This window comes from Rhinopithecus roxellana, chromosome 6 (assembly GCF_007565055.1).
Source record: "Rhinopithecus roxellana isolate Shanxi Qingling chromosome 6, ASM756505v1, whole genome shotgun sequence".
NCBI classification, from domain to species: domain Eukaryota; kingdom Metazoa; phylum Chordata; class Mammalia; order Primates; family Cercopithecidae; genus Rhinopithecus; species Rhinopithecus roxellana.
The window spans coordinates 24,115,904-24,128,605 of record NC_044554.1 but is presented as its reverse complement, the minus strand read 5'-3'; the positions used below and the strand labels follow the sequence as shown (position 1 = coordinate 24,128,605).

Below are 12,702 nucleotides of genomic sequence, written 5' to 3'. Positions count from 1 at the left end.
TAGGCCATAAGTGTGAATGTGAGCATGAGAGGAGAAGAGAAAGAAAAAGAAAAAGCGGGAGGGAAGAGGGAGAAGGAAGGAGAAGGGAGAGAGAGGAAGAGTAAAACTATATCTCATTCATATGCTGATGATTTTCTTCCTCCTTCATATGTTACTTATGAAGCTGCATTGCTACATTACAAATAAATTCAGACATGGTATTAAAGGCAAGCAATAATAAATAATTTTATAAACAATCCATAAGCTATTTCAAGTTAGGATTGATATGCAAATGTTACCATTCTTTAATACAAAAATAAGTAAATATCAAACGCAAAATAAGAGGTTAGGGACGTAATAAGTACATTCAAATGTACAAAACAAGTAGATTTCAATTGCATTCAATTATTTCACCCAATCACCTAGAAGCGAAGATCCTCTAAAGAAAATTGCATTGCCTTCCCAACTCCTTGGAGAGCCAGTTTAGTTAACAGCCTACCTATGCTTCAGAGATGACCATGCAGCTTACATGTCAAACTCATTTTAAAGTGTCAATCAAGTCCCTTTCAATCTAATTAGTTTGGAAAGTAGTGTCACTGACCTGGAACTATGCAGACCATTTATTATCATATCATTTGATCAACCTAACACTTTATCTCAGTTGAGTTTGAGACACCTGTAGCCAAAATGTAATATCCTTTCTCCCACTCATTACTGGTAATTCTCAATACAATTTCCTATTTACAACTCAATTTGTCTCTATGAATAAGCATGACCAACTTCACAGAGGCATTTCACAGAATTTCTCTTACTTAAGATTTCATAGCAAAATAGAAAGGAAAAGGAATAAGGAGAAATATATGTATATCAGATACATATAACAGATTGAGGACTTTAGACATCCAATAACCGCTAAAAGGGGAAAGGAGGAAAACCAGAGGACCATGGATACATGGAAAGAAATTCAGATCCTTAAATACGGGAGGAGATTTTTATTTTTTAAATGTAATACAATGAATCATATAAAGGGAGTCTGTTTTAATTGTCACCATGTGCAATTTGTTTAATAAAGAAAAACTTTCTCAGGTTCATAGTATTTAATCTGTTTTTAACCCAGCCAAGGGCAGGATGAGATAGAACTGAAGAGGTAATAACTAGTTCCTCGGGGGACAGAGAACACAGCCAGGTGCCTCCAAAGGAGAAGCTGAAGACCAGACCACAGTGAGGCTGGAATGGGATGGGAGTGGAGATGGTTGAGGTGCTGACCAACACGGCGGCTGGAAGATGCTGGTCAGTCAAGCAACAGAAATCACCTGGCCCATTCCCTGGCAAGAGCATGAAAGTTACCTAATCTTTCTCTCATTTTAGCTTTGTCTATTTAAGAACTGATTTGCAAGACAAAAATACAAGCAGGTAATCTTATCTCTGAACTATAGAATAACATATTGCATCAGGGAGAGATAAAAATACACACATACACTCATGTATGCCATCAAAATGTTGTATTTATATTTTTAAATGTGGCATTAAAAAAAGAAGTATAGCAGTTATATTTAAAGTAATGACTATTCACTCTAGAAGACGATTATCTAAAAGCAGGATGTCAGCTGCCACTGCTTCCTTTTCTATCTTGTGCTTTCCTTTGGGGAAGTTAATCTGCATTTTACCAAAATTCCTGTTTGTCTGAAGGATAAGCAAGATTCTTCAATTATATTTGCTTGATCAAATAATTACCAGGAAATATTATTTTACATCTGGTCAAATAAAATCTACATATATCTCAAACTTACCTTCAGGTGAAGAGCCTGTCTTTTGGGAAAAGACAGCATTTACTTTGCTCTTCTTACTGATATCACTGTTTACAGACAAGCTGGACTGAATTTTTCTATGCATTTTTTGAGAAACAGGTGCTGAAAGTTTGCGATTATCTGCAGATCCGTGTTTGGCCCCATGGTGAATTCCATTTCCATTGCTCAGACCTGTGTGGCCATTCTTTATCTTGCCTATTTCCTCATCACTCGGCACCTGTGCTGAAGTCTGACGCTGAGGCAAGCGCTGAGGTTGGGCTAAATTAAAAACAGGAAAAAGTCAGCCAGTTAAAGAAAAAGAAATTAATATTTTAAAATAATGAAAATACATTCAGTAGCAGAGATTAGGGGTTTTACCCATGATACACTGAAGAGGCAACAAAGAAAAGAAAGAAAAATACTAACATAGACATAGAGAAAGTATAATTTACTAAAACAGAAAATGGGAACAGGGTTGTCAAAAGTGGGTTTGTGCAAGGATATAAAAAATAGACCAGAGAAATACTGTTTTGGGAGGTTTTAAAGAAAATTTAAGTTAGAAATCTGAAAAGGTAATTTAAGACTCATTCAGAGAATGCTGATTGTTTTCTATGTGCTGAGCCCTCTTTGTGCATAGACACAACAGTGTTATTTCAATACTACTACTAATAACAAACTACTCAATTGTCTTTTCAAATAAAAGGAAAGAAATGATAAGTTCTGGTATTCAAAGCTGAACAATACAAAGAAAAATACGGTGTTTTTAAAAAACATCCCATTGTGAATCCTGCAGAAGAAAATCTTTTCTATATTTATTCTTTAATTTGACTTTGAAATAAACCAGTTATGAAAAGTTAGGAATACAAGATAATTTCTTTAATAAAACATATCTACCAAAATTAAATGTCAGGACTTTAGAAGTACGTCAAATGCCCATCCTTACGTGACTTATGTAACATTATGCAGGAGATCATAGTACAAGCAATAAACAAGACAAAGAAATTTAATAGGTCTGACTTCTAGACAGGAGTATACAAAATTTTTGAGATGTGTACAGAGTTTAATGTTCTGGGGAACATTCAAATATATAGTATACACATAATCTAAGTTTAAGACTATAAATACTGAAAGTCTAAAAATGTAGCAAGATTGATACACAACCATATAAAATCAACAATGCTCCTGTAAGCAGACAGTAAAACCAATTTAAAAATATACAAGAAAAACAACTCTTCACAATAACAAAAAAAGAAAAGAACAAGCCAACAAACAAACAAAAGACGCTATACGTATCTTGGAATTAAACTAGAAAAAAAGGGACAGAGGTTTTATGGCAAAAATTACAAAACACTACTGAAATGCATAGAAGAAACCCAAATAAGTGGAGAGAGTATAAATATGTTAATTATGTTAATTCTCCCCGATTTATTATTTAATGCCATTTCCATAACATTTCCAACAGGCTTGTTTATGGAACTTGACAAACTGATCCAAAAATGTATTATGGAAGAGTAATCAAGAAGGACCAAGGAAATTTTAAGAAGAAAAAGAGGGTTGTAGGATTTGATGTATGAGCCATTTCTATCACAGTACCTAAAGCAGTACAGCATTGGACCAGGCTTAGACATACAAGCCAATGAAGCTTATGAAATTATTAAGCCCCAAATATGGGACTCATATATTAATATAACATAGACATGCACACACCTACATATTTGGGTACAATATAATTAACATGCATAATTATCTTATATAAATTAATATAATTATATCAATATAAATATTAATGTTTTTAATCAGTATAATCTAATATAATTAATTATGTTGATTATATATTTATATAATATATAAAATATATAAATAAAACATGATTAATTATATAAATATTAATGTTTATACAATTAATATTTGGGTATCATATGCTTAATATAATTAGTATATGTAAATTCCAAATTTATTAAATGCCCATATATAAAAAAACCTTTTTATTTAAAGAGCAAATAGAGGAGACTGTTTTAATAGCATAAGCACAAACAAATACGATTTTTTAGACAATGAATCATAAAACAAATGTGAATATTCACCTATTGTGTTGTGTTGTCCAGCATTTCTGGTCACAATCATGGAGTTACGTAAATTCCTCTACAACATCCCTAGGCTATCCTGGAGCTAAAGGACAAGGATGTGACCTACGTTCTGCCAAACAGAAGTATGGCTTGCATTTGGAAGTGATCGATGCAAGCTGTTAGCCACACCAGGGTGGCGGAGCCTCTCAACACACGGAGTGAAGAGGTATTTGTTGATTTTAGCAGTGAGGGAAAACTTATGGTGTCCACCTCCTAGCAAAGAGTGGCCTAGTGCTACAGCAGTGGGGTTTTCAATAGAAAAGCCCTACTGAATGGATGGACATGATCCTTGGCTGTATAACTCTGGGATTACCTATGTGCTGCTAATAAATTTATTTTCTATTTAAATTAGCCAAGATTTTTGCAGCTAAAAGCCCTGATGCCCCCCAAAAGTTATCTGTTTACATTGATTAAGTATTAAAATCATCATTTACCTTCATTATATAAATTTTAAGCAAAGTTATATATCACAGCTTTTCAGCAAAAAACACGAGCAACAACAAAAATCATTCACGTGAAAATTGTACTGTGCTATACTTTCCTGGAATTTAAAAATCTAAAACTCACTGTTTTAATTAGTCTTTTGTTCTGTTTATGATTATGAGCAATTATGAAATGTAAATTACAAAAGACTATGAGGAACTATTCCACTTGGAAAAGTATTGCATGTAAGGATGTAACAGTTATACACATTGGGTTGATAAATGTGCTAAAGAGGACTTATTATCGTTGGGGTCTACATAAGACTTGAAGCATTTTTCAGAAAAAAAAGACAGTTTGCATCTGAGTAAGTCTTTAGTAAGCCATTGTATACTTCAATTCTTTTTCATACATCCTATGTATTGTGAAGAAAAACACCTTAACATGTCAAAATATTCTACTCATTTATTAGCATATTTTAAGAAAAATGATGGATTTTTTTACTTAAACGCATACTTTCATACCAAGTTTATTGACATTAATATCTGATGTATAAAAACTAATATAGGACATCCTGTTATAGTTTTTCAGTTCTTTACTGATAAAGAGGAATAATAGTCTAAAAGTAAACATCTGTTTAGCAGTTATATAATGCCCTTTTCATAACTAAAATCTACACAGCATCTGTAAAAGGAGATCTATTTCTTATGAGTGTGCAATGGTTTGATTTAGAGATGAATTTGCTGCTTCTGTAACTTCTTGTATCTACTAGAATGACATGCTAAAGACTGCTATTGAACATAAAGCTAGTTATGCATATGTATTTAAAAAGATGCCAAAAAAGACAGTTAAACCTAATTTGGTGTTATTTTCAGAGCACTTTCCAGTAATCTCACCAAATAAATGGAATGTTTTCGGCCACTTTTTCCTCTGGAAAGAATATTTCAAGCAATCTGAGAGCTTGATTGAGTTGAAATGGCATTGACCAAAGCTGGAGAGACTCCTTGTCAATCAAAAACGTCCTGTCATATTTCATAATTCAAAATAAATTTAGAATTACTATGCAATAAATATTTTTCATAAATAAAAATAAGAGTGGTAAAAGACACTTGTATCCTGGTTACCAAATTCTAAAATTGATATATTTGACCTTTTTCTGCTATCAAAATTGACTATGTGCAAATTACTAGGTATGGCTGGAGTGACATTCTCACGCATGCTTAATGATTTATCTACATTTCAATCTTCAAAATGATATCCATTTCTGTTGGCAGATAAATAACAGTACATTATTTTTGTTTCACTGTCACCTAATTGTTTTCACTATAGTTTGGATTATGATCAGATAACCAAGCATTATCCCTTTACACCAGTTTTTCTAACATTAAAATATTTCTTAGTTGAATGATTTTGCCAGATGTGTGTATTATGTAAGTCAAATCAAAACTGGATAAGCCTTAAATACATTAGCTATCTCAATAGAAATTAAATTTAACTTTATTGATAATTATTTATGGATACGACTTGAATCTTATGGTAAAATTGCAGTTAAAACCAAGTAGGAAACATGATTTTATTTTCAAATAAAGAACAAAAACGCCTCACTGATTAAACCACAACAACTTGGCTTTAAACAGATTTCCTTCCTTATTGTGTCAAAGTTGTGTATGGCTTTAAAAAAAAAAAAAACACGCTAATATGGAAACGACACAATGCTTCTTAAAACACAAGTGATGCCTAGGGACCCTCGCTCTCCCTTTAATGATCCACTGCTCTCATTCAGCTGTCTTTCTTTTTTCAAATCTTTACATATGTGACAGCTCTCAAAAGTAGACCATAGACCATCTGGCATTTTTCAGAGGTGTAACTTGTGCAAATTCAGCTCTATTGGGAGCGCACTGCTATCTTCTGCCTGCGTTATAAAGGGACAATAGAATGTAGAACTTTTGAGTTGTTTTGAATTATTCATTTTTTTGCCTGTATATTCAAGAAATTTTACAAACTCTGCATTTTGTACTACATAATCACATGCGTTAAAGGTACAAAGAAACTTTTTGACACCTCTTTTCTACAGAAAGCTGGCATTTTGTTTGATATGTGAACATTCAGCATCTGTTATATCATTCTAAACAGGATGAGTACTTCTACAAAAGACCCCATTTTAAATTTACTCCATAATACTAGCAAAAAAAAAAAAAAGTATTCTTGATATTCAGTAATGAATGCAATACACATCAAAATTTCAAATACCACTTATAAGAACATTCAGCGTCTTCAAACCTGGATAGCATTGGTCATCCGCTTAGCATATGTGTAAAGATGTTTTTTAAAAAAATCATTGCTGACACAATACAGCATGATTGTAATTTTAATATCCATGATGAATAGTTACAAATGTCTTAAGAAATACTGCACTTTCTAGGTTCAAATGTTTTCAATCAGGAAGGAAACCAATAAAATTAGGTCTAGTGATTTTCAATAAGAATAATAAATATGGGAGTAAATGAGTCAATAGCATGAACTTCTTTTGATAATTAAAAAAAAAAACTGGTGATATTGTAGCTAGTAATAACTATACTGGAAACCACAGCTGCTGGAGTGGCAATATAAAGCAACATTTGCTATAGCGAATAATCTATTAGTATGTGCAAATCATCTTCAGCCACTGGTCTCTTTACACAAGTCAGATTTAATAAAATTAAAAAGAATTCTCATGCTATTCAGCTTAAATGGTTGTTGTACACATAAAAAATCAAAATTAAATGCTCAGGATGTAAAATTGTTAACAACAAAATGGTCAATGTAGAATATGGAGGGAGAAAATGACTTGGTGTAAATCTAAATGATTTTTCCCAGGGATGGCAACAAAGCTTTTACTGGTGCCCACGACTTTGCTACTCCATGGTCACAATGGGACAAATACACACACAGATAGTAGAAGATATATATATAATATATATGATATGCACAGATATACAACAGCTTTAAAAGGAAGATGAAAAGTTACTTCAATATGCACTAATATGATAAAAACTATTTTACATTTTTATTGCAATATAGTGTGAATTTAGGCTAAAATCAACTAAAATGAACATCCTAATGCCCAGTTCTTTTCATCAACTTGATCCAAATCTTTCTCAATATGGAAACCCTACATGGACCCTATATCCCAATACTGACAGTCTAGAAGTTTCTGGCACTTTCTGTATCTGTTTCTTTAGTTTCCCATCAAGGGTCTTCTAATTTTGTTTTTGTATTTACCTCTTGATCTTCTGGACTCTTTTTTGACATAATATTTTCCATCTTCATTTGATGTAGATAATTAATATGCTGAAATACACTTTGGAATCCTGACATTTTTCGGAACACTCATCAATTTAAGGATTCCAGTCAAATTCTGTAACTACCTGGCTGGGAACTCTCAAAGGAGGCAATTGTTTTATGATTATATCGTATCTTACAGAATTTTTAACATGAGTTTGGTTTTAATGATTGCAAAATAAACCTCCAGATGACAACAGGAAGTACAACTACCCCCATCCCCAAAGAAAGGATAAAACTTTAGAAGTTGTTTAGAGAGGCAGTAATTTTTCTGTATTTCATAAAGAACATTTAGAGAGTACTTAGATTTAAATAATGCCTGGAGTAAGAGACTCTTCTCCAAATTAATTTTCCCAATTGTCCTGAGTATGTGGCTAGTACCATTTCTCTGCAACCCTAACCTTGCAGTTAGGTTTAGCTATGTATCTATGTTCTCTCTAAAGGAATGAGAGCAGGAATTATTTCTGCCACTTTTAGGACTGGGTCTTAAAACCTGGGTGTGCCCTCTCTATACTTTCTGTTTTGCAGTTGGCAGCAAACCAGTTTTGACCACAGCTGAGTGAAATATCTTAAGAGATGTTCCAGATACCAAACAAAAGGAATCTGTATGGCAGCAGGGAGGGGCGCCTCTTGCTGACCTGGAACGCTCATTTCCTACTGCTCCATAAGGAATTAATTTTTATCCTATTTAAGCTACAGAATTAATGCTGAGACTCCATAAGACATTAATGGCTTCTATCAAGGCCTATTAACAACTATGTACTATGAATATATACATACATATATACACGTACATATATTCATATATATGTGTGTATGTGTGTATGTGTATATATATATATATGATATATAAACTGCCCTTAACCCAAATGACTCAAAATATGCCAAATTTCACAGGAAAGAAATGCTTAAATGATGATTGGCTAAAAATATACACAATCTATTAACAACATATAAACAATCTCTTAACAGGAGTAGGAAGAATGCTACTAAATCTACAGCTACAGTGGATCTTAGAGAGTAGACAATCCGAGCCAGGTGCAGAGCCCAGTGCTTTGAGAGGCTGAAGTCGGAGGATCACTTGAGCCTAGGAGTTCGAGACCAGCCAGAGCAACATAGTAAAACTCTGTTTCTACAAAAAAATTAAAAATTAACTGGGTGTGATGGCATGTGCCTGTATCCCAGCTACGTGGGAGGCTACGGTGGGAGGATGGCTTGAGCCCAGGAGGGCAAGGTTATAGTGAACCATGATCAGGCCACTGCACTCCACCCTGAGTGACAGACAGAGATCCTATCTCAAGAAAGAAAAAAAAAAGAGAAAGAAGAGAGAGAAAAAGAAACAGTTGACAATCTTTACAATGCAAGGTCTAATTATGAGGTATAATAATGATATCATGTAGTTTTGTAGAAAAAGTATCCATCCCACCTTACTTTGCCATTTGAAGACCAGTATATAAAATTTTCTTAAATTTCCATCCTAATCATGGCTAGGAGGATATCAGATAGGGTGACCCAACAATCCCAGTTTACTCAGGACTAAGGGGGTGGTGGAGTGTGGTGGGGCTTCCTGGGATGAAGAATTTTTAGTTTTAAAACCAGGTCTGTCCCCGACAGTCTGGGATGAATTGATCACCTTTGTATCAGGAGTAATTTATGTGTAACTGCTAATAACTTTCCTCAAACAAGATATTCACAACAATAGTGGTAAACCTATAGATTTTGAACAAGACAAACTGGGGTTTGAATGCTAGAGTAAGTATTTCCCATTTCTGTTGTCTTACAAAAGTTACTTCACCCTTTACCCTAAACATTCCCTCCCTCCCCCACATTAGGACTTCACTTGCGAATGAGAGAAATGACAGGTCCTCCTATGTACCGGGAGGCCTAGCTTTCCAGCTCCTAACCCTTGTTTTTTCCTTTCCTTATCCTCCTCTACATAATTTTCCCCATTTATTCCTGAATTACTATTTGTCTTTTGTTTTTTTATTCTGTGTTATTAGCTTTTTTTTTTCCTGTAAATCAGCAGAAAACCTTTTTGCAAATAAACATTTTTCAAGTTAATATACAAACATTTTTTTTCATTTTTCAGAAAAATTATGATGTGATAGAAAAGTAAATCCAAATATAGACAGTTTTAAAGAGAATAATCAGCATTTTGTTTTAAGATCTGCATGTATTACTAAAACATCCCGAGATAGTAAACCAATGAAGAAAAAAAAAATCCACTATATTTTATCCACGTACAGCTTTTCTCTAACGCTTGTTATCCAGAGAAATTAACTAGAAATTTTGATGTACAAAAGCTAGCCTGATGTAAAGCCAAATTTGTCATTCATTTGAAGATAAAAGCATAAAAGCAAGCAATAGAGGCCACAGAACATGCAAGAAGACCTCCCATTAAGAAGCATGCAGCACTCTCAGGTTTCACCTCAATGAATGTGTCGACAAACTTAGATAGATGCAGAACACTTTTCCAATATAGGTCCCAGACCCAGCACTGCTTTTGGATTCCTTTACTCTCCTCCATATGATTCAGGCTCTCTAATAAAACAAGGGTATATATCAAAAAGTTTGAAACCAAGAACTCTGGCCTAATGTAAACACCTGTATCAGAAGTAGATTGTTGAAATGTGAAGTTAGCTAAGTAAAGGCAAGAATGGGAACAATGAGATCCCTCCATCCTAACCTGAAAAATCAGCAGTTAATATTAAAGTGCAGCTAGCTAGTTAGTTAATACAAGCCTCATCAGTTCTTGGAATGTGTATACTAAGACTGGATCCTCACAGTATTCTGCAGAAAACTGCCCATGTGTTTGTATATTAGATTTCTTATGGCCTTGAGAAGTTCCTACAACAAAACAACAAACTACATTCTAACTAGTTGAAGTGAAAACCAACTAGAAAAAGTAGACAGCTTTATTAAAAGATGTTTTTTTACCTACAGGTGATACAGCCATAGCCAGCAATGTGCAAATAAATTTGTTATAGTGTAAACTCAAAAAGGTCCTCTCCTCTGTATAGACACATTTCACAAAGTCATGCTTGCTGTGGTTCAAGCGCTGGTGAGTAGAGGAAGAACTGAAGTTCAGCCCCCACTTGTCTTTATGCAATTCACACATATACAAACTAAGGAACAGCCTTGGTAGCCAGGGATCTAGAACCAGTAAAGTTAAGATAATCATATACATGTTAGCTGAATTTAGCACCACATTACTTGTTACAATTTGAATTTAGTGTGCTGACTGAAGTGCTGGAAATACTAGGGAGGAGATTGAACTGTTGAAGACTGAACTCCAGGCTCATCCAAGTGCCTCCCCAACTCACTGCCTTTAAGTCATTCAGATCATTCATTCACAAGGAGTAAATCCTGGGGGAGGCGCAGCAACACAGGTCAAGCCTCATCACTTGCAGAAGTAGAGCTAGTGACAGGAAGCTATTAAACTGATACAAAAGGAGATATGGAGAGCCCAGAGCCCAAAAACTAAAGTGGTAAAGCAAGGGACCAGAGTCAAAGATCATTATTTGACACAAATTTGGAGGCAGTGACCAGAAAATGAAATCCTCTACTGCCACCTCCAAAAAATAAGACAGATAAAGCAATCAACAAAAATCATAAAGACACTGTATTGCTAGAAACATCCCCTGCTGAGCAAATAAAGGCTTATGACTCTTCCACCCTAAGGAAATCTGAATCCAAGGCTTTGTTGCCAACAAGGAAAGAACTGCTAAGGCATCTCCAAGGAAATCCTTCCTGAACCCCTCTTCAGAGATGGCTATGAGGGACCCCAAACAAGGGGAATCTTCTTAATAGATAATCCTGCAGTAAACAAATCCACTGGGACAGAACCCAGACCAAGATCAGGGAAGAAACTCAACAACAAGATGGTTATGATAGTCCCTGGCCATATTATCTTCTGTACCACCCTAACCAGGGAAATACGGTGCATTCCCTAGACCAACACTGTACTTCAGAGTACACTGTGATTATCCTACATTCTGTCTATCCAGATGTGTTTTAAGCCATATGTTGCAGGATCATGAAGGGCTACTTCCAAATTTGATGTAGGTCAGGTTTCTGAATTACTTCAGAGGAGGAACAAACACCACCTAGAGGTCTGTGGAATAACATGACGCTAGCTCTAGATGCTTCATCTGGATGTGACTTTGATTTGTCTCCCATTAGGGAGAGAGGTACATATACATTTGTGTGAGGGATCATTGGATCTCATTAAGTAAAAATATTGTGGCATTATCTGCATGTTTATACACCCATAAGTGTGTGCTGATCAGCCAAAAACAAGACCGTAGTAGATAACTGCTCGTGGTCTATCCAATATCACCCCTTTCTTCTGATAGCAGTATAGATACTGAGTCTGGAACCTCAATTTACTGACATGAACCCTTCACAAAAACAAAGTATTTTTAGTAATATACATTTTGTACACAGAGTTTGACAACACTGGGCATTTGCTGACTTGCCTTGATTATATAGAGTTCCTTAAGTACAAGATCCTATATTCTTAGAATTCCATCAACCTTATCAGACACATATATGCTGATAAAGAGCCTTGTACGATGTTCAGCACCCAGTGGACACCCAGTGAAAATTAACTGATGATGATGAATTATACTAGCTTTTAAGCTGTCACTTGATCCCAGCATATAACAACCTTCCTGAATAAATCAAGCAACAGTTTGGTATTCAATACCATTATAAACTTCATCCTTCACCTTCCTGAGTCTAGGGAATTGCTGTAAAAGCATAATATAAGGATGGTGGAACTGTAGCAAGGATTCAAGAAATTCACTCTGTTGTAACAAGGGAATTAAAGATTCAGTTACAGATATCATACTATGTGTAGAGAAATGCATCAAAAATACTAGTTAAGTAACCTTTTTGAAAACAGCGTCAGAAAAGTCAAAGTCAAATTATGTATCTAAAGTTCCTTCCTCCTTGTAATAAAAGCAAACCCAACTTAATATACAAGTGAAACTGTTATCTCCTTGAGATTAGGGCAGTGGGAATGCAAATGAAGTTCCAGTTATGAGATATGGAATTAGGTAGAGGAG

At 34.6% G+C, this 12,702-nt stretch overlaps 1 protein-coding gene across 3 annotated transcripts in view; it reads right to left on the bottom strand.

The window, feature by feature from the left end:
• The window catches only part of MDFIC (MyoD family inhibitor domain containing), a 93,399-nt gene that overhangs the window by 32,664 nt on the left and 48,033 nt on the right, over positions 1 to 12,702 (bottom strand). For all 3 annotated transcript variants that reach the window (XM_030933040.1, XM_010361420.2, XM_030933039.1), the window contains exon 4: positions 1,770 to 2,045. In XM_030933040.1, coding sequence (XP_030788900.1) covers positions 1,770 to 2,045 — 276 coding nt within the window. The remainder of the gene's footprint in view (positions 1 to 1,769; positions 2,046 to 12,702) is intronic.